General features: G+C 36.5%; 1 protein-coding gene across 6 annotated transcripts in view; it reads right to left on the bottom strand.

The window, feature by feature from the left end:
- Window positions 1-19703, bottom strand: part of slc47a1 (solute carrier family 47 member 1) — a 35056-nt gene extending 15353 nt beyond the window's left edge. For 3 of the 6 annotated variants that reach the window (XR_012396537.1, XM_068215861.2, XM_073934515.1), the window contains exons 1-6: window positions 18259-18650; window positions 17307-17408; window positions 15731-15799; window positions 11812-11960; window positions 2720-2762; window positions 2391-2435 (exon numbers count right to left, since the gene is read on the bottom strand). Coding sequence is in view for 4 of the 6 variants with exons in the window: in XM_068215861.2 (XP_068071962.1) it covers window positions 2391-2435; window positions 2720-2762; window positions 11812-11960; window positions 15731-15799; window positions 17307-17408; window positions 18259-18429 (579 nt within the window). In the remaining 2 variants the exon portion in view is untranslated. 6 annotated transcript variants of the gene reach the window in all.
- Between the last annotated feature and the right edge of the window lie 679 nt (window positions 19704-20382).

Raw genomic sequence — 20382 nt, 5'->3', positions numbered from 1 at the left:
CTTTGGCAAGTCTTAAACTTTTGTAAATAATACCACATAAACAACAACAACAACATATAGTATAACTGGTCTTCAGCTTTAGAAGTTTAACAAATTGTTAGTCTGGGGTCTTCAGGAGTGTGTGTGAACACATTGCCTTTCAGACAAATAAAGCTTAGCAACAAGACAATGATCCGAAACACTCCAGCAAATCTACACCAGAACTGAAGCTGAAAAAGAATCAATAATCCAGTCAAAGTGCAGACCTCAACCAAACTAAAATAATGTGAAGAAAGCTGTGCAGAAAACTCAAAATCTCTTCAAGAATATCTTTAGAAACATAAAGAAAATGATTATACAGAGTGGGTCATTTACATGGATACACCTCAATAAACTTGTTGGGAATTTCATAAGAAAAACAATGGTGTGCTTGGTTTTAAACATAACTTTATTCTTTCATGAGTTATTTACAAGCCTCCTAACATATACTAATGTGCCACAAACATGACGTTAATATCACCAAACATTCCCATTTTCTTAAGGTGTATCCATATAAATTGCCCACCCTGTATTTTTTTGTTACTGCTGGAAGTAAATCTACAGCCATCTGAATCTTAGGACGTCCTAAGTTGGTCACCCATGGCTTTTCTAGCTTGCCTTGATTTATATATATATCTTTGAGGTTTGAGATATGTTGTACATGTTATGTTGTTTTATCTTGCAAATTTTAAGACTTGCCAATGAGCATATAGTTATATATCCCCTTTTGAAAATGAATATTCATTTCTATGTTAATATGGAGAATGTATTTTGATGCATTTAAACAAGGCAGTTTAATTAAACCGTTAATTTCATCAAAATAAGATTTTATTCATTCATTCATTTTCTTGTCTGCTTAGTCGCTTTATTTATCCGGGGTCGCCACAGCGGAATGAACCCCCAACTTATCCAGCAAGTTATTACGAAGCGGATGCCCTTCCAGCCACAACCCATCTCTGGGAAACATCCACACACACATTCACACACACACTCATTCACTACGGATAATTTAGCCTACCCAATTCACCTGTACCGCATGTCTTTGGACTGTGGGGGAAACCGGAGCACCCAGAGGAAACCCACACGAAGGCAGGGAGAACATGCAAACTCCACACAGAAACGCCAACTGAGCCAAGGTTCGAACCAGTGACCTTCAAGCTGTGAGGCAACAGCACTACCTACTGCGCCACTGCCTCGCCAAAATAAGATTTTAGTTTATCTAAATTATTTAAGAATAGATAGTACTTCTAAATTCAAATGAGGTGTTGAAAAAAAAATTACAAACAACATTTCAACTAAACAGCAAAAATCAGTCCAAGGCACTCGAAAAATGTGGAAATATATATTTTGAAGTTTTTCCCCTTTTTTCGAGCGCCTTGACTGATTTTTGCTGTTTATTCTCATGAATCCCTTACCTTAAGAGCACCGACACATTATTTAAGCTACCCCTGAGCACTTTTTGTTTGATTTTGGATTTTTAGACGTTTCAACTGTAGTCTTAAATTTTATTTAATTTTATTTTTGATGTTTATTTAGATTTTTCCTCTTTATTGAAATTGTATTAAAAAAAAATTGCCCTAATATATTAATTTGGGTGCTCCAAGTTTTGGACAGTGATCTTGTTATTTTGTTATATTAGTTCCAGTTTTGGCTTTGAATCTGACTACTCTAATGTATAGTTGAAGTCAGAATTATAAGCCCCCCTGTTTATGTTTTCCCAAATATCTGTTTAACGGAGAGAATATTTTTATTTAGCACATTTCTAAACATAATAGTTTTAATAACTCATAATAACTGATTTATTTTATCTGTGTCATGAAAACAGCAAATAATATTTTACTATATATTTTAAAGACACTTCTATACAGCTTAAAGTGACATTTAAAGGCTTAACTAGGTTAGTTAGATTAACTAGGCAGCTTAGGGTAATTGAGCAAGCTATTGTATAACGATGGTCTGTTCTGTAGACATTTGGAAAAAAAAATTAGCTTAAAGGGGCTAATATTTTGTCCCTAATTTTAATGGTTTTCAAAAAATCAAAACTGCTTTTATTCTAGCCAAAATAAAATAAAATCAAACTTTCTCCAGAAGAAAAAATATTGTCCGACATACTATGAAAATGTTCTTGCTCTGTTAAACATCCTTTGGGAAATATTATAAAAAGAAAAAAATGTAAAGGGGGGCTAATAATTCTGATCTCAACTGTATATACGCAAATATATATTTTTGAATAGCATTCTATAAAAAAAAACAATAATTAAAAAAGAGGGATGTACTTGGTTATGCTGGGCAATTTATACACATACAGACACACACACATACAGTATATATGTTGTTCAGTGCAACATCACAAGCTTACAGAGAGGTTGTACCTGGTTTTGCAGATAAGACACCTGCAGATAGTGCAGAAACATGGCCTAGGAAACGGAAGAATGAACAATAAAGGACATCAGTGCTGTCAGCAGAAGGAAAGCTTATGAAAATGACTGGATGCATGTGGCTGCAATCTTCAAATATTACATGAACACGATTGACAGTTTGACAGTAAACAAAAAGTGTCCTGAAGAGAGAGCAGCACAATTTGAAGAAAGCACTGGGAAACATTTGAACTTGCACTCTAGAAAAACAAGACCAGCACAGAGATGAAAGCATGATCACTGAACGTCTTTGTGGAAAAAAAAAAACATGTTGTTATGCTTACAGGAACAGCAGGGAGGTAAGCCGTAACATACAGCTGGGCAATCCTAAAAAAAAAAGGAAGAACAATGGAGTCTTCAGCATAGCAGTTTTAGAACAGCATAAGACCTGAAAGCTGGATAATTGGTACTTTTTCCACAAATAGGTACAATTATGCTTAAAAAAAACTCTTACTTTTTTAGCATCAAATATATAAATCCCCTTTTTTCAATTAGATGTCCATTGACAAATTTTTATCTTAAAAAATATAGATATATTTTAGACTGTTCAGTCAATACTTATTATAGAAATAATAGATTTTTATGAATTTTAAACAAAGGACTGTCTCTGTTTTTACAAGTAATTTCAGGATTGCTACTATTGTGATTTAAATATGGTTAAAGTATCCTGTTGTACAATAAAGTGTTTAAGCAATTATTACTAACCAAAACATTCTTTAAAGGGCACCTATAATAAAAAAAAAAAATCAACGTTTGTAAGCTGTTTGTACAGAACTGTCTGTAAGTATCATGTGTCATATTGGAGTGATATAAACTCAACAAGTCTCTTTTTTAAAATTTCCTGACAATAAAAATGGACCCAAGTCTCTGATATTGAGGCCCAACGCAACGTGATGTACATAGGAGTGCGGTTTTCCCCACCAACCGAATTGATTGACAGTCACCATTTTTCTATGATAACATATACACACATGTACACAGAATTTTTTTTTGCATACAAACTGGGATAAAATATCTGTTCCAACTCTTCAATTTTTATAAGTTTAAAATGTTTTAAAACAGAGCATGTTTGTAATAAAGACAGTAAAATTGCAAATTCTTAACCGCTATAATCACAACGGGCACATGGTGTCAGTAAATGTGCATATATATGTGTGGCTGTGTGCACTCCAAGCGTCATTTGTGTGAGACTCATCCTTTCAGAAAGGCTTGAATGAACTCCGCCACAAACGCATCAAATAAAGTTACTTGGTATTTTTGACTAATGAGCTGTATTTCAGCGTCATCTGTGTCTGTCTTTATCACTGACTGCTGTTTATCTGGAAAACATGGGAGCAGTTGGTGGGAGGGCGAGCAGCTCATTTGCATTTAACAACACAGGCAGGCACGTGCACACATAAGGCTCAACCTGTGCAGTCCACATGCCATTTTTAGTCTTGGATAGAAAGTGCCTCCACACTCTGCCCCCACCCCCATTTATCTCCCTCCTGAAAATTTAAGAACTGGAGACACCAAAGTGTTATCTTAAATTGTGTAAAAGGGGTAAAATAGGTGCCCTTTAAAGTCTACTGCAATGTGCATGCCTGGGAATTAACATATTTGTAACAATAAATTTGCAATTCAGTACATTTGAAATATATTAACTTAACATAATTTTTAGATATAGTTCCAAGCACTATAATATTATTAACACTAAACATGTTATACTAAGCCAGATAGTTTAATCAGTGATTTTAAGTAAATAAACATTGTAAGTACAGTAAGTTTCAAAAAGGGCTAACTGTGAAACACAACAGTTTAGTAAACATACAGACAACAACTGGCAACTCGACATAAAAAACACAGAACACGGAAGCAAACAAATAAATCTGATCATATTAAATTAGTGACAAGCAGTTATTAAAGAAACTCTATGGAAATCAAGAGAGCTCAAGGGGAAAAACACAGAGGAGTCCGTGGGAAACACTACATGATGTGGTTATTACTCTTAATATTTACTCTTTATATCATTACACTGAATTTCAATTATAACGAATTAGAATTTTATTGTATTTATTGTCTATGTTTTAGGTTGTGTTTTCTCTGTTTGTAAAGAGTGTGCAACAAATACACTGTAGTGCAAAAAATATTACAGATAGTCTGACAACAAAGTTATATCTTTTCAATTATATCATATTATATTAGGGCTGCACAATTAATCGAAATTCTGAGATTGCGAAGATGTGATTCTCATGCTCATCTTGTCAGGAATACTTCATCACCTTGGAATTATAAGGTTTTATCTGACATTTTGGTCAAAATTGAGTTATTGACATGTTCTTATTAAATGACAACTTATTTACATTATGGGATGTATTTTTTTCTGTTGTTTACATTTTAAGAATTTTTAGAAAAAAAAATGTTACACACATACTGTTTGCTATATGAAATGCAAACAATTTGAGGCTCAATATCTCTAAATCATTCAGAACGCAGATAGAACCTTATTGACCTTATTCTAAAATGCGGAAGTGCGCCTGTTTTCGCGATTGTCTTAGAACTTCCAATTCAGTCGCTTATGGGAGAAATGACTAGGAATAATAAACGGCAGAAAACGGTCAAACTACTTGCTCCACAAACAAATGTTTGCATGACTATAAAGATCAAGTTGAATAATATAATAAGAAAATATCCAATTGCAACATCAAGCAGCGTAATGAGCAGTTTTTAACGTCAAAAAATGAATGGAGGTGAATGAGACCGGAAGTCTCAAGCCAAAAAGATTCAAATGGCAGCGCCCACTAGTCGACGGAGAATAAGGTGAATAATTCAAAGGTGACGACTTGACTCTGTTATCAATAGAAAATTTACTCCAAGAGCCAGGGGGCACTCTCACATGATAATTACAAATACACCCCAAAGAAGAGACATGAGAACTCAAACAGAGGAGACGATTAAAGCGCTTTTATTTTTGAATTTTAATGTTTGGAGAAAAGTTTGTTATTAAATGTTCACATGCTCTCAGTTGTTGGAGCAACACATGGTCATAGTTCACTGAAAAGCAAACAGCAAACAGCTGTTAAATCAAAGAATGGTTATCTTTGAATTCAGGATTGAGCAGATTTAATCATCCATGATTGTTTGCATAGCTTGTCAGTGAACCATTGCTCCAAACTGTCATAAACTGCTCCATCTTAAAGCAGTTGCTGGAGATTTACTTTCTACAGAGACCAGGGCCGGAGCAAGCTGAACTGCCGCTCTAGGCAGAGGACGATCACGCCGCCCTCAACCCCAATGTGAAAACGAAAGCGACCGGTTATGAAAATGAAGTGAAATGTCACGGACCTCTTTTCCGGCGCACTATGCGCGGAAATAACTGAGGACGCGCGGGTGCTGAGGGAGGGAGGGAGGGAAGTGTCGCGACACTGCGCTCTTTATTCTGCCCCCCTATGCGCGGATATAACAGGATGCACGGGTGTCGCGGACCTCAATTCTGCCGCCCTACACGTGGGTGCCCTCTCTATTCTGTCGTCTATGCGCGAATATATCTAAGGACGCGGGTGGTGAGGGAGGTGTCTGCAGGGAGTCTGCAGTCAAGACAGTCTGGAGTCAAGACAGACCATGGTGGAGATAGTAACGCCCATTCACACAGGGCATCAGCGTCAACGCTTCCCATTCACTTTGAATGGGTGACGTCAGGCGTTGCCAAACTGCATTGTGGATCCGTCGGTGCCGCTTCAGAGGCGTTGTTTGCTGCAGAAGTTGGGACTAGCTCAACTTTTCAAGCGCCGACAAAAGCGTCAGATCACTGTATGCAAATACACGAGCTAGACAGTGGCCTATTACTGACTGATTTTCATTGGCTGACGCTGCTATGGCGATCGCGTCAGCCCCAACTTCAGACACGCCTTCAAGCGTTGACGCTGAAGCCCCATGTGAATGGGATGTAAGATATAGGGCCCTATCAAACACCTGGCGTAACGTGGCGCAAGGTGCAATTGTTGTTTGCTAGTTTTAGATTGGCGCAAGAGTCATTTTGACATTTTGCAGCACGCTGTTTAAATAGCATGCATTTGCATTTGTGCTCATATGCGCGACCATAGGCGTTCTAGTCTAAAAAGGAAGGCGTTGTGAGGCGCATAGCTGGCGCGTTGCTATTTTAAGAAACTATAACAGACTGTTCAATAGACCAGAACAAAGCCAGTCTATTGCCCAGAACAGAGTGCAATATATGCAAATATCTTAACATATTAAAAATAATTTAAGTATCAAGTATATATATAGAATATAATAAGGATATATTTAGGATATGAATATAAAGGATTAAAATATTTCAAAACCTATTATTTTTTAGCCTAAATATAAAATAAATTTAAAACCATACTTTCATGCCTTCTTCATCTCCGGGGGCTTTTTCAGTTTATTCCTAAATATTTGCTTTTGTATAATGTTATTATTATTAGCAGTATTATTAATTATATGCGTATTTATATATTTTTTTTATTAAAAACAAGCTTAGATTTGCCCACCTGTCAGGTTTTAGACCATATGGCACACAGCATGTGTATTTGGATATAAGTCAGTTTTTTTAAACACTTCGTTATTATTGTTTATTTATTCGTTTGCTGGAAATTAGAACTGAATTTAGAAATAGTTTTGAAACAAATCTTTGCACTTAACAAACGAAATTAATTATTTATAGGCTACTTGATGTCTGTGCATACAAGGTTTCCCTATCCACGAAAGCGAAAGTGAAAGTAGATAATGAGAGGCCTTATCTCTCATTCTCGTGCTGTAGATGCTCTGTTTAACTGTTTTCTTGCTAGTTAAACGCTCAGTTTTTCCACTTGCAAAGTCGTCATGTAAATAGCAAATGCACTATGGCGCGATGCAACTGGTTCTTAAAGGGAGTGGGAGATGAGACTCTGATTGGTTCGTTCTCAAAACATACCTATAACTCATTAAGAAAATAAGCTTAACCCTTTTAGCCCAAAGCGGAATTTTCCGTCCTTATGTTAGCAAAAGTGGATTCTGACATGCCCTGAATACGTTTGCGCCCTGCGCTATGCACTTTGCGCATGGATTGTCAAAATAGAGCCCATAGGGTTTCAAATCCTGCATCTCTGAGTTCTTAAACTGTGGTTGATGTGCTTGGCCCAGAGACAGTGCTTACGGCAATGGAGTCTGGCTGACGCATCATTATAAACTACCTCAAGAAAAAGGCACTTTATAATTGCAGCAATATGTTCGGAAGCATTAAAAGTGTCCAAGAAGATGTCCAAAATCTTTACACACATTGATTCAGAGACCATATCAGAAGATGACGAATGTTAACTGTATTATTACCGAAATGGTCTTAAACTCCCAGCAGGCACAATATGTCAGCATGACTTCAGATTGACGTTGTACCCTAACATCATGGGGACGTTACATTTTGTTTGGAAATAAAAATCAGGTTGACGTAAGAACTCAACATCAGACCAACGTCAATGTCCAACATACAACCTAAAACCAACCATATATCAACATTGAATGATGTTACAGCTTGATGTTCTGTGGACGTTGCCACTATGACATCTATCAGACTTTGGATTTTGATTGCCACACCTGATGAATAAATCTCAGTATTTGACGTCAATATACAGGTACTGTTGGTTGAAGATGTTGGCTTGACGTTGGATTTTGGTCTCTTTCTAACAAGCTAAAATTGACCAAATATCAATGCCATTTGACGTTATTATTGGACATCAAAATAACGTTGTCCTTAGACGCTGGCTAGACATTGGATTTTGGTCACCTGACATCACAACCTTAATCTAACCAAATATTAACAAGTATAAAAATGAGCTGCAAATTTTCAATAAAAGAAACTGCTGTTCTAATTGTAGCTTTTTAAGCTACAGCGTAATACTAAATACTCACTACTCTTGAGTACTATTGAAAGGGCTACTTTTTACTCAAACTTTAAGTAATATTTACAACCAATACTTTTACTCTACTTGCACTACATTTTTAGACAAGTAATAGTACTTTTACTTGAGTATGATTTTTCAGTACTCTATCCACCACTGGTGAGCACATGTACTTTGTCTTTTAAACAGCATAGTAATAATCATATTATTCGATGTGGGGTGATTGGTGCCGTCATGTTAGTGGAGGGGTTGCTGGATTTACAACATGTCAATTTATCAACTTCTCCCGAATTACATAAAAGTGGCTGTTTAACAGAAAGAAGAATAGAGGAAATGTTTTAGTTACCTAAACAGTATACCTGATGTCAAAAGCTCACATTGTCAGATTATGTGTGACAATTATCATAGCCATCTTCGAAGACATCAGCGTGTAGTTTTTACAAACCATTAACGTTGTATTTTGATAGTACTTATGTCTATTTAAGTGAAGTTTATTTATAAACAAATTTCGAGAGGATCACGTGCTTATGATTGTTCACAGCTGTTCCAACTTTAGCTAATGACCAATTATCCTATCAGATGATCCTTTTCTCCTCTCACTATATTCGTCTTAAAGAACCTATACCACCCACCCCAACCTACTTTCCCTCCTTTAAAATGGGCGACATGGTGGCCACTGATTAGTGCTGTTGCCTCGCAGTAAGAATGCCCCAGGTTTAATTCCCTTCCAAACCAGGCGACATTTCTGTGCAGAGTTTTGCTCATTCTCCCCGTGATCACGTGGGTTTTCCCCGGGTCCTCCGGTTTCCTCCCACAGTTCAGAAACAAGCACCCTAAACAATTAATCCAAAATATTTTAGCCACAAACTCTGAGTACACCTTCTCAGCATCCATATATGACACTTAGCTACAATAAGCAGGAGTTTGGCTACCTGAGCTCAAAATCCCCTCTCGTCTTGCAACGGGAGGGAGCCCAGGGCTCGAGGATCTTATAAGCTCAGGGCTCTCTCCCGGGACAGCATGCCAAACAAGCTTTATTATCAATCATCAGCTAAGTGTGAACTCCTGAATTGCCGAAAAATAAGATCAAAGTATTGTGATTAAAAATTTGTGGTTAATGATGAACACTGCATGCTTTTGGCTTAGTCTGAATTCTCATGGGAAGTAGAAAATGAATTTAGCAGCTAATGACGTGATGCTCTAAACCAGGGGTGTCAAATGTACAGCCAGTGGGCTGCATGCGGCAGGTGAAATGGTTCTGTAAAGTATAAAAATGAGCTGCAGTTTTTCAATAAAAGAAACTGCTGTTCTAATTGTGTCCACTTGATAGCGCAATAGCAAACTATTTATTTCATCCCATCCAAAAGCCTGAATCAGTGTCAGTTTGACAGCCTTCTCAAAGAGGAAGACCACATCTATTCCGTGCCAAACCACACGGAGGTGTTTTCACAAGGAAACGTAACTATTTAACATTTTGTCAGTTTAGTGGCTATTTCGAGTTTATTCGTAAGAAAGTGTATTTTTTTTAAAGGAGGCATGGCACCCAACCACACCCCTAAACTTAACCATCATTAATCATACTAAATTGCACGAATGAGATTGTACGACCTCATACAAATTATCCACTATTTTTGGAACCACATATCTTTTTGAGGAAGTTTTTTTCTGCAATGAGCATAAATAAAAGCAAACTCATGCACAAGCACTGAAATATCAGATTTTTTTTTTATGTAAGAACAGAAGTATCTAATAATGATTGCTGTCTACATTATACTTGCATTACCAAAGCAACGACTGCTGCATTTGTATTACATCCAAAAAAAATCTATTATCAGCACTACAGTGGAAAAATTAAACTGTATTCATGCTGACTGACAAGAAATGATGAATCAAAGAGAACTGTTTGGTCTGATAGTGGAAAGCGGCTTAGAAAAGAAGGTGGTAGCGGTGGAGGATGGAGAAAGTTTTCAAAGGGCTTGGGGTGGGAATCAATTCCTGGCCAGACAGGTCAATAAGCACCTGCAACAGGACAAATGTTGCAGCAGGTTCTGGATTGGGACAGATATGGAGGAGAGAGAAGATCTAGCGACATGGAGAACACAGAGGCAGGGTTTGCCTCCAGAATACACATGGCCTCCAGGGAAGTGCTGGTTTATAGCCAGAGACGTTTGATCTGCCGCACCCTCTGTGAATTGGCAGGAGCAGTGGTACACACATGCAGAAATCCCAAGAAGGGGAAGATGCACAGGGATTCAGCATGCATTATTGGCCTTTGAAAGTGAGGTTCCCCTTTTCAAAAAGGAGGATTTGAGCTGCTGATACATCCATAATCTTTCCGGTCTTTTTTTCCGTCACGCTCATGGAGGAAAGGTAGAGTGAGCTGTGATGAGGATCTTCAACGAGCCATTTTAATTAAACAAATGCCACAAGGGAAACAGTTAGGTGAAGAGAAACCACAAGAGCTTAGCATCCATAAAGACCCAGTAGAGAAGCACAGAGTAGAAGGAAACAACATAAAAAAGAGGAAGAAGAACAAAAATATTGAGATGATCAGTAATTAATGAAATAAATGGGAAAGACTTCGTTTCCCTTGAGCATAAAACATGTAACAAAGGTATGAAGGAAAAAGAGAATGTCAAAATAAGAGTGTATTGATTTGACATCTATGATTAGTGCAACACAAATGTGTACATCCTTAATACATGCTAAAATATCATTCAAACATGTTTTAAAGTAAATCATTCGGATCATTTATTGATTATTTAGATTATTTAGAATGATTCACTTAGAATCATCAACACATCTAGGTGTTATTTTACACTTTTCAGAAGTGTAAATCATTTAATTCCAGTGGCATCCCTGATTTAACATAAACAATAATGTGCAACTTTGGAATATTTTAAATATACATGATGAAAAATATGAAAGAAATTTGAACATGAACTTGTCAAAATTTGGTCAAAGTAACAATGCACTTGTAATCCCGCTGGTCATACACCACCCAACCCGCTCAGAGCTGGGATTGAACAAGTGACTTTCTGCATGAGAGTCGGTTGCTCTAACAAGGAGGCTAAAGACCATGGCCTCTAGCTTCTGTCGCTAGAGCACCTTTAGAGGTCAGAGGAGTGAGGTTTACCTGCACAGCACTCACTAGCTGGCCTCCGTTACATACTGAACCATAAAACTTTTCTTATTTCAGTTTCTTAATTTTGAAATGATCTTAACTTTTACTATTATTTTATTATTATTTTTAACATAATTAATGTAATCTCATTTTACCAGGTTTATTGCTCAGAGATAATAAAACGTTTACATTTTCTTCACATATCTCAGAGGTTTCAAGGCCTCAAAGAAGAAGTGTTTTTTTTCTAATGAATGAAAACTGATCGTTTCCAAAAGTAGGTCTCATTTACATTACATTTTTGGACTGTAGCAATTACCTCACCAAAGTTTTGATTGAATAGTATGACAAGTATCAGCCTGACCTGGCCACTTCCGGCTCTTGCTTCAGGGTGAGCAGTATCGACTCAGCATTGATAAGAATGGCCCAACATGGCAAGCAGAAGAGTAAGAGGATGAGCATGCTTCTCTGCAGAATCTCCCCCACACGTTTGTGGTTCTTGCTGCCAAACGTCTGAACATGGGCAACAGATCATAAAAGATAAATATTTAAGGTATCATTAGCATATAATATAATGTCAATAATTCAACAGTATACAGATTTTATAAACCATAATTTAATTGTAACATTTTAACAACAATTTGCAAAAAAACAAACAATATCTCATTAAATGTTTCTAAATTTAAATACTTTGAATAATATATCCAATAAAAGTTGAATGGCACTACAACAGTTGTGTTTTGGACATATACTCACAAGCCATTTAATTAGAAATATCTTTTTAAAGGGTTAGTTCATTTAAAATGGAAAATTCTGTTATTATTTACACTTGTATCGTTTCAATCACCTAAGAATTTTGTTCATCTTCAGAACAAATTAAGGTGTTTTAGTAGAAATCTGAGGACTCTCTCATCCTCCATCCGCTTGTTAAGTGATGACGTGTTGGTGATGTTTGTAATACTGTTTCCGGGTCCAAGCCGCCACTTTTTATAATTATAATTGAGAAAATAATAGTTTATGATCACTTTTTATTCATATATACATTAAAGTTAATTTTATATAAAGTCATAGTGTACACAATAGTCTCTGGGCTTGCTGCATCACAAATCCCAAAATTTTAACAATGTATAAAAAAATGAATCACTTTCTGGCCTCTGATATTAGCCATGGACATATATATTTTGATCATGATTTTCGAAAGTATTACAGCGCTTTGTAAACGTTTATTATAACCATTTCCTGAGGCTCCCCATTCAGTGTGATAGAGCGATTGGACTCGGAAGCTGCTTTACGTGACATCACACTTAACAAGCGGATAGACAGTAACGGTCCAGAGACATTCAAAGTTTATGAAAGGATCCAAAAACTTTGTCAAAACATAGAATGTGGCTACAATTGTTCAACTGTAAGGGTAAATAAGTCATATTGCCCATGGTAAATGTGCAAAAATTAGTGAAAAAAAAGTTGTTTTTCAAGTATTTGGGCACACAAAAATCTTTGCACAATTACAGTTGAACCACTGAAGTCACATGGAATGTTTTAGCTGTATTCTGGTTCCTTTGTGGACTTTAAACATATCGGGACTATTTTGGCGGATCTTAGTTCTCTTGGATTTATTTAAAAATATCCTCTTTTGTGTTTCAAAGATGAAGGAAGGCGATTGAAATGACATGAGGGAGATCAATTATTAATGAAATGTTGTTGTTTTTTTGTTTTGTTTTTTTGCATGGCAGCAGTTCAGTATATTTCAGAATGAGTCAAGATTAACTAATCATCAGAATCAGAAACAGCAAGAGAATGGCCAGACTAATATTTATCGCTGATCATTTTCAAAGGCTCACCACAACTGGACAGTATGTAGACTGGAAAAAGGTTGCCAGTTCTGATGAGTCTCAAGTTCAACTACCTTATTCTTATAATTTGGCGTGAATACGATGAAAGCAGCAATTCGTCTGGTCTTGTATGACTGGTTAAGGCTGCTGCTGATAGTGGTGATGAAGGGTTTGATTTTATGGCGCACTTTAGGCATATTTTGAGCATCATTTATAGAGACAGTTCACCCAATAATGAAAATAATGTCATTTTATCATCCACTAATTCCAAACTTGGGTTTCTTTCTTTGTTCACACTTTATTTTGGTGGTCTGTTTGTTGAATATAAGTTGCATTGCATCGACATGCCAACTAATTCTCATTAGATTATAAGTAGACTGTTAAGTTAGGGTTAGGGCTGGGGATAGGGTTGGGGTTAGGGTTAGTGTAAGTTGACTTGTTCTTGCTAAGTTTCTTATAGTCTGTTGAAGGAGCATCAAAATAAAGTGTTATCTTTTCATCTGTTGAACACAAAGAAAGACTTACTGAAGAATATTAAAACATATTAACAATATAAAAACAACCACTGACTTCCATAGTATTTTTCTTCATATTACAAATGCAGTTTTTTTCCATAATTTCTATTTTTGTGTTCAACAGAATAAAGAAATTCATAAAAGTTTAGAATAATTTTGAGTGTGAGAAAAAAATGGTTGCACTATCCCTTTAAATGCCACCATCTACACGACTGATGTTGCTGACCATCAATCTTTTTATGATCACACCAATCTTGTGATGCTTCATCCAGCAAGAAAAACACCTTTCGGATGTGCTGGACTAGTTTCACATCACAAATGTGCAGCAGCTTGTGTGAAATTGACATATCAGTATGGACCAAAATCTCCTGGGATTGTTTCAAGCAGACTGCTCAATCTATACTACCTAGAGTTAGAATAGTTCTGAAGACAAAAGTGTTTAGTGTTGTTGGGATAACATTTAGGTACTAAGTAAAATGAATGAATTACAGGACTATGAATACATAGCTTTTTTTTTTGTTGAACCAACCAACATGAATTTCAAATTTAGAAGTATTACAATAATTGTCGATCATATAAACACATTAAAAGATTGATCATGAATATTAAACAGGAGCCATCGTTCACCACACTTCACCAGTCCCTAACTGTAAACTAAACATGCACCCCAGAAGCAGTGCAGTGGAACAAGAGTTTCACATCACGAATCAACCTATAAAGGCCAGAGTAAAGGTTCATGATCATTTTTTTTTTGTAAAACAATGGGATGTAATTTACCGTCAGATACTAACAGATCCTTAGTATTTCCACAGTATTTGATGTAAGAGTTTAGTTGTGATATATTGATGAGATTTCTTTTTTTAAGTTTATGAGAATGGTTTTATAAAAGAGGGTAATAATGATCATTGCTGAAATAAAATAGCCCAAATTCTTCCTTCAATTTCTCAGTTTCCCATTATAAAATCTGCCCACTGAACTACAGCTATTACGAATCAAGGTATCTTGCATTAATTCTATATTTGTTTTCAAACAACAAAAAAGAAAAACTAAGAAAATAATTTTTTTTATTTTTTATTTTATTTATTTATTTTTTTTTTGCTTACAAAAAAAAAAAAAAACTAGATTTTGGCTTGATTTTAGTTGTAGTTTTTTTTAAATTTAGGATAGGAAAACAGATAAATGACTTTAAAATTCATTATACCCATGTAGGCGGTGCTGAAACACCCTTTTTCCTCTGATTGGCCAACCAAATCTGAGCTTGTAACGCCACTCTGAAAATAAAAGTCCTCTTTGGATCAGCACCCAGGAAAAGATTTTTCCGACATTTCCGAGCAGCACCTGTTTTGCATGATTGTTTAAGAGCTACTGTAAACCTACATAATAATAGTAATAATTAATATTGTTTATTTGGTGTTTGTGTGTTTTTTTTTTTTTGTGTGTTTTAATAGTTATTAGAAGGGCCAAAATAAAGACACATTGGGCCCTATATATATATATATATATATATATACATACATATATATATATATATATATATATATATATATATATATATATATATATATATATATATATATATACGTATATATAGGACTTTTATTTTGAGGGCGATGCCACCAGCAAACAAAAGGGTGTTTCAGCACCACCTAATGAATCTTAAAGTCGTTTATCCATTTTCCTACAGTAAAACGAAAATCGAGCCACGAAACTGTTTTCGTTTTTGTGAGCAGACAAAAAACGAAAAGTGTCAATTTTCTTAGTTTTCCTCTTTTTGTTTGAAAACTGATATGGAATGGATGGAAGATGCCCTGATTATTACGCTCTATTTTCAACAAAAATTGGGGGGACGTTATAGAAACAAAACAATAGATATTGAGCTAGTCTGTTGGCAGAACAACATTACTTTAACCATGTTAAAGCCATCATGAGGAAATACCTGAGAGACGAGTGTGTCACATGCGAGGGCCAGGCCGCATCCCGTGGCTGTCGTGGTCACATTAACAGTCTGAGGAAGACAAATGATGCTTTAGCAGGGCAGTCATAGCACACTGTCTCTAATCTCTCACTGCTTCCCTCTTCAAGATTGGATTTTCGATTGGATTGACTTCCAGAGTACTTCTCGAAATAGAAAATACTCTTGGTGTCTGGAAAATCAGGCATGTTTGTGAAATCAATAAGGATCATTGACTGAATGATTGCATAATATTTTTACACAGAATCATGCATTTAGGCATTTATGCAGAGATACAATAATTGACCACAATGTCTCAGACATATGCCAGACATACCTATGTACATGATTAACTTTTAAAAGGTCCATATTTGTATCTTTAAGTGTCCTTAATGTACTAATTTGCAAACCTTAGGAGTTATTATAACATATAAATGTAATTTTGAAGGAATTGTCCCAGTTGCAAATTGTTGAACCTCTAAAATGAACGTTTGCACATTTTATTTAAAGGGAACTTAGGTTACCCCTTTTTTTAGTTTTAATATAAGTGTTTTGCGTCTCCATAATGTGTATGTAAAGTTTCAGCTCAAAACACCCATCAGATTTTTCATTATACCTTTCATAAGAACCTATTTTTAAAATTTTTCCACCAGGGGGCCATTTAGTCATACTGCGCCTTTAAGGATAGTCCGCCCCGCCCACCGTTTCTACGTGTCTTTCTGCGTGCCTTAATCTCCTCCCTCGGCTGCATCAGACAACAGACAGACAGACTTAGGAAGAAGATCTCACGTAACGTTTGTGAGAAATACTACAGTAAGAACTTTACCAATGAGTATTTGTTGTGGAGATGCTTCGATAAGTCACACACACAATGTCAATTTACAAAGTTCACGCATGCCCGCACACGCAGATAAACACACACACATACAGACCGACACACACACACACTGACAGACAGAGCGCATATGTGACAGGATACAGGCTACTCTCCACTATTGTAAGGATATCTCTTATGTTAATGTACAAAATAAACCTGATTTAGCATCCACAAAGTTGGATTGAAGCATCTTCTTTCATAATTGTTCTGACACGCGGCTGTGCTGATGAAGTAAAGCTGAATTAAATCGCTCTAGTTCATTACACACGTGCACAGTTTTAAAACATTTTAAACTTGTAAAACTCACTCTTGATCACATTTGATGACGATTGACGATCATAGCGAACAGAACAGAGCTTTTATTCCCGGTTGCTTTAAGCACGTCTGGTCTTGTTGACATGATTATACACGTGACTACCGGGACATTCTAGCCAAAGCTGTCAATCAATTCGGTGGCCGGGGGGACCGCACTCCTACGTCAAGTTGCAGTCGGTCTGAAAACCGCTCCAATTGGTCCACCGTTTTTATGTTGTTAAATTGAAAAAAGGACTGGGTGTGTTTATTTCACCCCAATTTGACGGTCTATACACTATACCAACATATATGTCTGTCCAAACAGCTTGGAAAGTAGATTTTTCACCATTGGTGCAATTTAACTTCTTTATATGATGATGGATGCATTACCGCAGAGGCCAGGGCATATCCAGCCAGTTCAGCATTTCCTAAGTGACCACAGAATATTGTAGTAACGAATGGCAGCAGAAAGCTTAGGATCCTGGAGATGAGCTGTGGAACATAAAACAAATCAAAAATTAGATGGGAATTTACGGATTCAATAAACAAATGCAGTCAGTAGTGCATGTACACTTTCAGAAATAAAATAAAGGTATGGGAGCTGTCGCTGGGGCAGTACCTTTTCAAAAGTTACATATTTGTACCTGAAGGGTCCATAATTGTACCTTATAGGTAACTTTAATCAAAGTTAATCATGTTCTAACTTAATTCTATAAGTTATGCAAACTGTTTTAAGTCAGTTTAACATAATATAAGTTCAATGGACTCAGTTCAATGTTCAATGTTCAATGGTTGATTTGGGTTGATTTGATTCGGCTTAAAAATTTAAGGTAAACAGGATTTTATTACAGTGTGGCTGTTGGAGCAATGATACAACTATCAAAAAGCTAATTATTTATTTATTTATTTATTCATTCATTTATTCATTTATTTATTTTTGTATTTTTTTATTTAATTATTTATTTGTTTGTTTTCTTGTTTGTTTGTTTGTTTAGTGTCTTCGTACTCTTATTAATAATCACTTTGTTACATTGTAACATTCAAGTACTAATTAACATGAATTAATTACAGGTAACAAAGACTATTAATACATAGCTTTTTTTATAGTTTTACCAACCAATAAGAATTCCAAATGTATAAGTATTTCAATAATTGTTGATCATAAAAACCCGTTAAAAGATATGTGCATGAATATTAAACAGGAGCCATCGTTCACCACCCATAACCAGTCCTTAACTGTAAACTAAACATCATCCCTGAAGTAGTGCATGTTGGCAAAGCCTCAGTCTTTAAGTGTTGGCACTGGTCCATGAGAGAGTGCTGGAGCAGAAACAGGACTCACCAGAGGCCCGGTGAGGCACAGAACGTGGTAGAGTTCCTCTCTGTAGGCCAGGGGAACCCAGCGACGCACACAGCTGCAGCCTAAAAGCTTAGAACTGGGTGCTGTTGCCTCGGTGATTTGTTCAGTGTTTGCCAAGGGGCCGCCAGCCTCAGGCATCCCCGCTTTATCCATTCAGCCGATGAGCGCAAAACAAAAAAATAAGAGAGGAAGATGAGGAGACGGCGAGACTAAAAGAACAAGAAGATCAATATAGGAATTTCAACGCTTCTCCCAAGCAGTGGTTTTGCCCAAAATGTTGATGGAATCAATCCATGCAGGCAGAAGCGATCGGAACAAATTGTGCTGGGACACTGATTTAGTAACCTGCTGCCTTCGGTCACCGAGTGAGCCCAAAAGAGGCAGGTCACAAGCAAGCTCTTTATAATTCCCTGTATAGAGTACAGCAGCTCTGAAGGGGGCTGTAAGGGGCGGGTTAGCCTTTCGTACTTCTTAAACGCAGCGGTAATCTTATCTGGAATGCCTGTGTAAATAACAGATTGCTGCACTTTTGAGGAGTACATGCTAGAGCGCTTGATTTCTAAGTTAGTAGATTTATTAATGCAGCATAGTGGACAGGAAATGCTAAGCTTCGGGATGCATGATGCATAAGGCCTTCGACTGCAAATTTCTAACCTCAACCAGGGTTAGTTATAAATCCCCCCAAAATAAGCCAGATTTTTCATTTCAGGTGTTAAAAGCAAGAAAATGTGTCAAACTCACCAAATTTCAGATCACAAAGTAGCATTTTACCAGCACATTGGTCTCTGCTAGCTTGCCATGAATCTCCAGCAGACATGGTTGGCACATCAGACATAACCTTTGGTCATTAATGTGCCAGTCGGGTTAAACAGTAATGCTTAACCTCAATCAACTCAACAGGTCTTGCACAATCAGTGCTGATCATTCAATAAAATAGATTGTTAGCATCTAGTCAGTTGTGTTTAGATACTATCAACACCACAATGGGGTTCAACAAAAGAAATCTAAATTTAATCACTGGGTATAAAAAACTAATCAAATGTTAAATGACTAAGCGATTGGATGAATGTGTACAGTATGTTTATGTGTGTGCGCCTGTGTACATCATGATGGGTAGCAAATTGAAGCAACCTTTAGCCTTTATGTGCAAGAGGTCCATGTCTTATCAGATATGCAGTAAGAAATGCAGAGGACTGAAGGTGGAAAATCAGAGCAAAATACAGGAAATGAGAGTTATAGCGTACAATAAAACAGTTTGTCTTGTCTCACACATGGACAGCGTATACTGTACACACACACATGCATATATATATTGCATAAGTTATAGCCGAAGTCCTTTAACTCAAGACCTTCATCTTTGTGTTATTATTTTTTTATAACGTTTCACCATTTTTTATATGTATTGCCTGTTACAAAATTACCATTGTGAAATATTCATAAAATAATATGAATATAAATTTGAATAAAATCAGAAAGAACTATGTAAGATTCTGCATTATTTCTATTTCTTGCATTGTACATTATTGTGCTGAATGGGTAAAATAATAATAATATTTATAATAATTCCTTACATTTATATAGCGCTTTTCTAGACACTGAAATCACATGGAGGAGAATCTCCTCATGTACCACCAGTGTGCAGCATCCACCTGGATGACGCAACGACAGCCATATTGCAGCAGACAGCACACCAGCTAATTAGTGTAGAGGAGGCAGAGTGATAAAGCTAATTATGATATGGGGCTGGTTTGGAAGCCATGATGGACAGAGGCCAGTGGGTAAATTTTGGCCAGAATACTGGAATTAAATCCCTAGTTTTTATCGAAGGACATCCTGGGATTTTTAACAACCAGAGTCAGGATCTCGGGTTTAACATCTCATCTGAAAGATGACGCCTACTGAGCAGTATTGACCTTATTCTGCAATGCAAAAGTGCATCGTTTTTGTAATTGTTTTAGAACTTTCGATTCAGTCAACCCAGGCTCATTCTGAAAACGTAGTCCAGATGACGTTTCTAGAGACCGTGAAATACGTCCTGGGAGGTACGTATGTGTGCAGTTTTTGTTTTCGTGAATCCGCGAGAGGCCGCTGTGTGCACTTTTTCGT

The sequence above is a fragment of the Danio rerio genome, chromosome 21 (genome assembly GCF_049306965.1).
Source record: "Danio rerio strain Tuebingen ecotype United States chromosome 21, GRCz12tu, whole genome shotgun sequence".
NCBI classification, from domain to species: Eukaryota; Metazoa; Chordata; class Actinopteri; order Cypriniformes; family Danionidae; genus Danio; species Danio rerio.
This window is presented reverse-complemented; position numbering and strand designations above follow the sequence as displayed.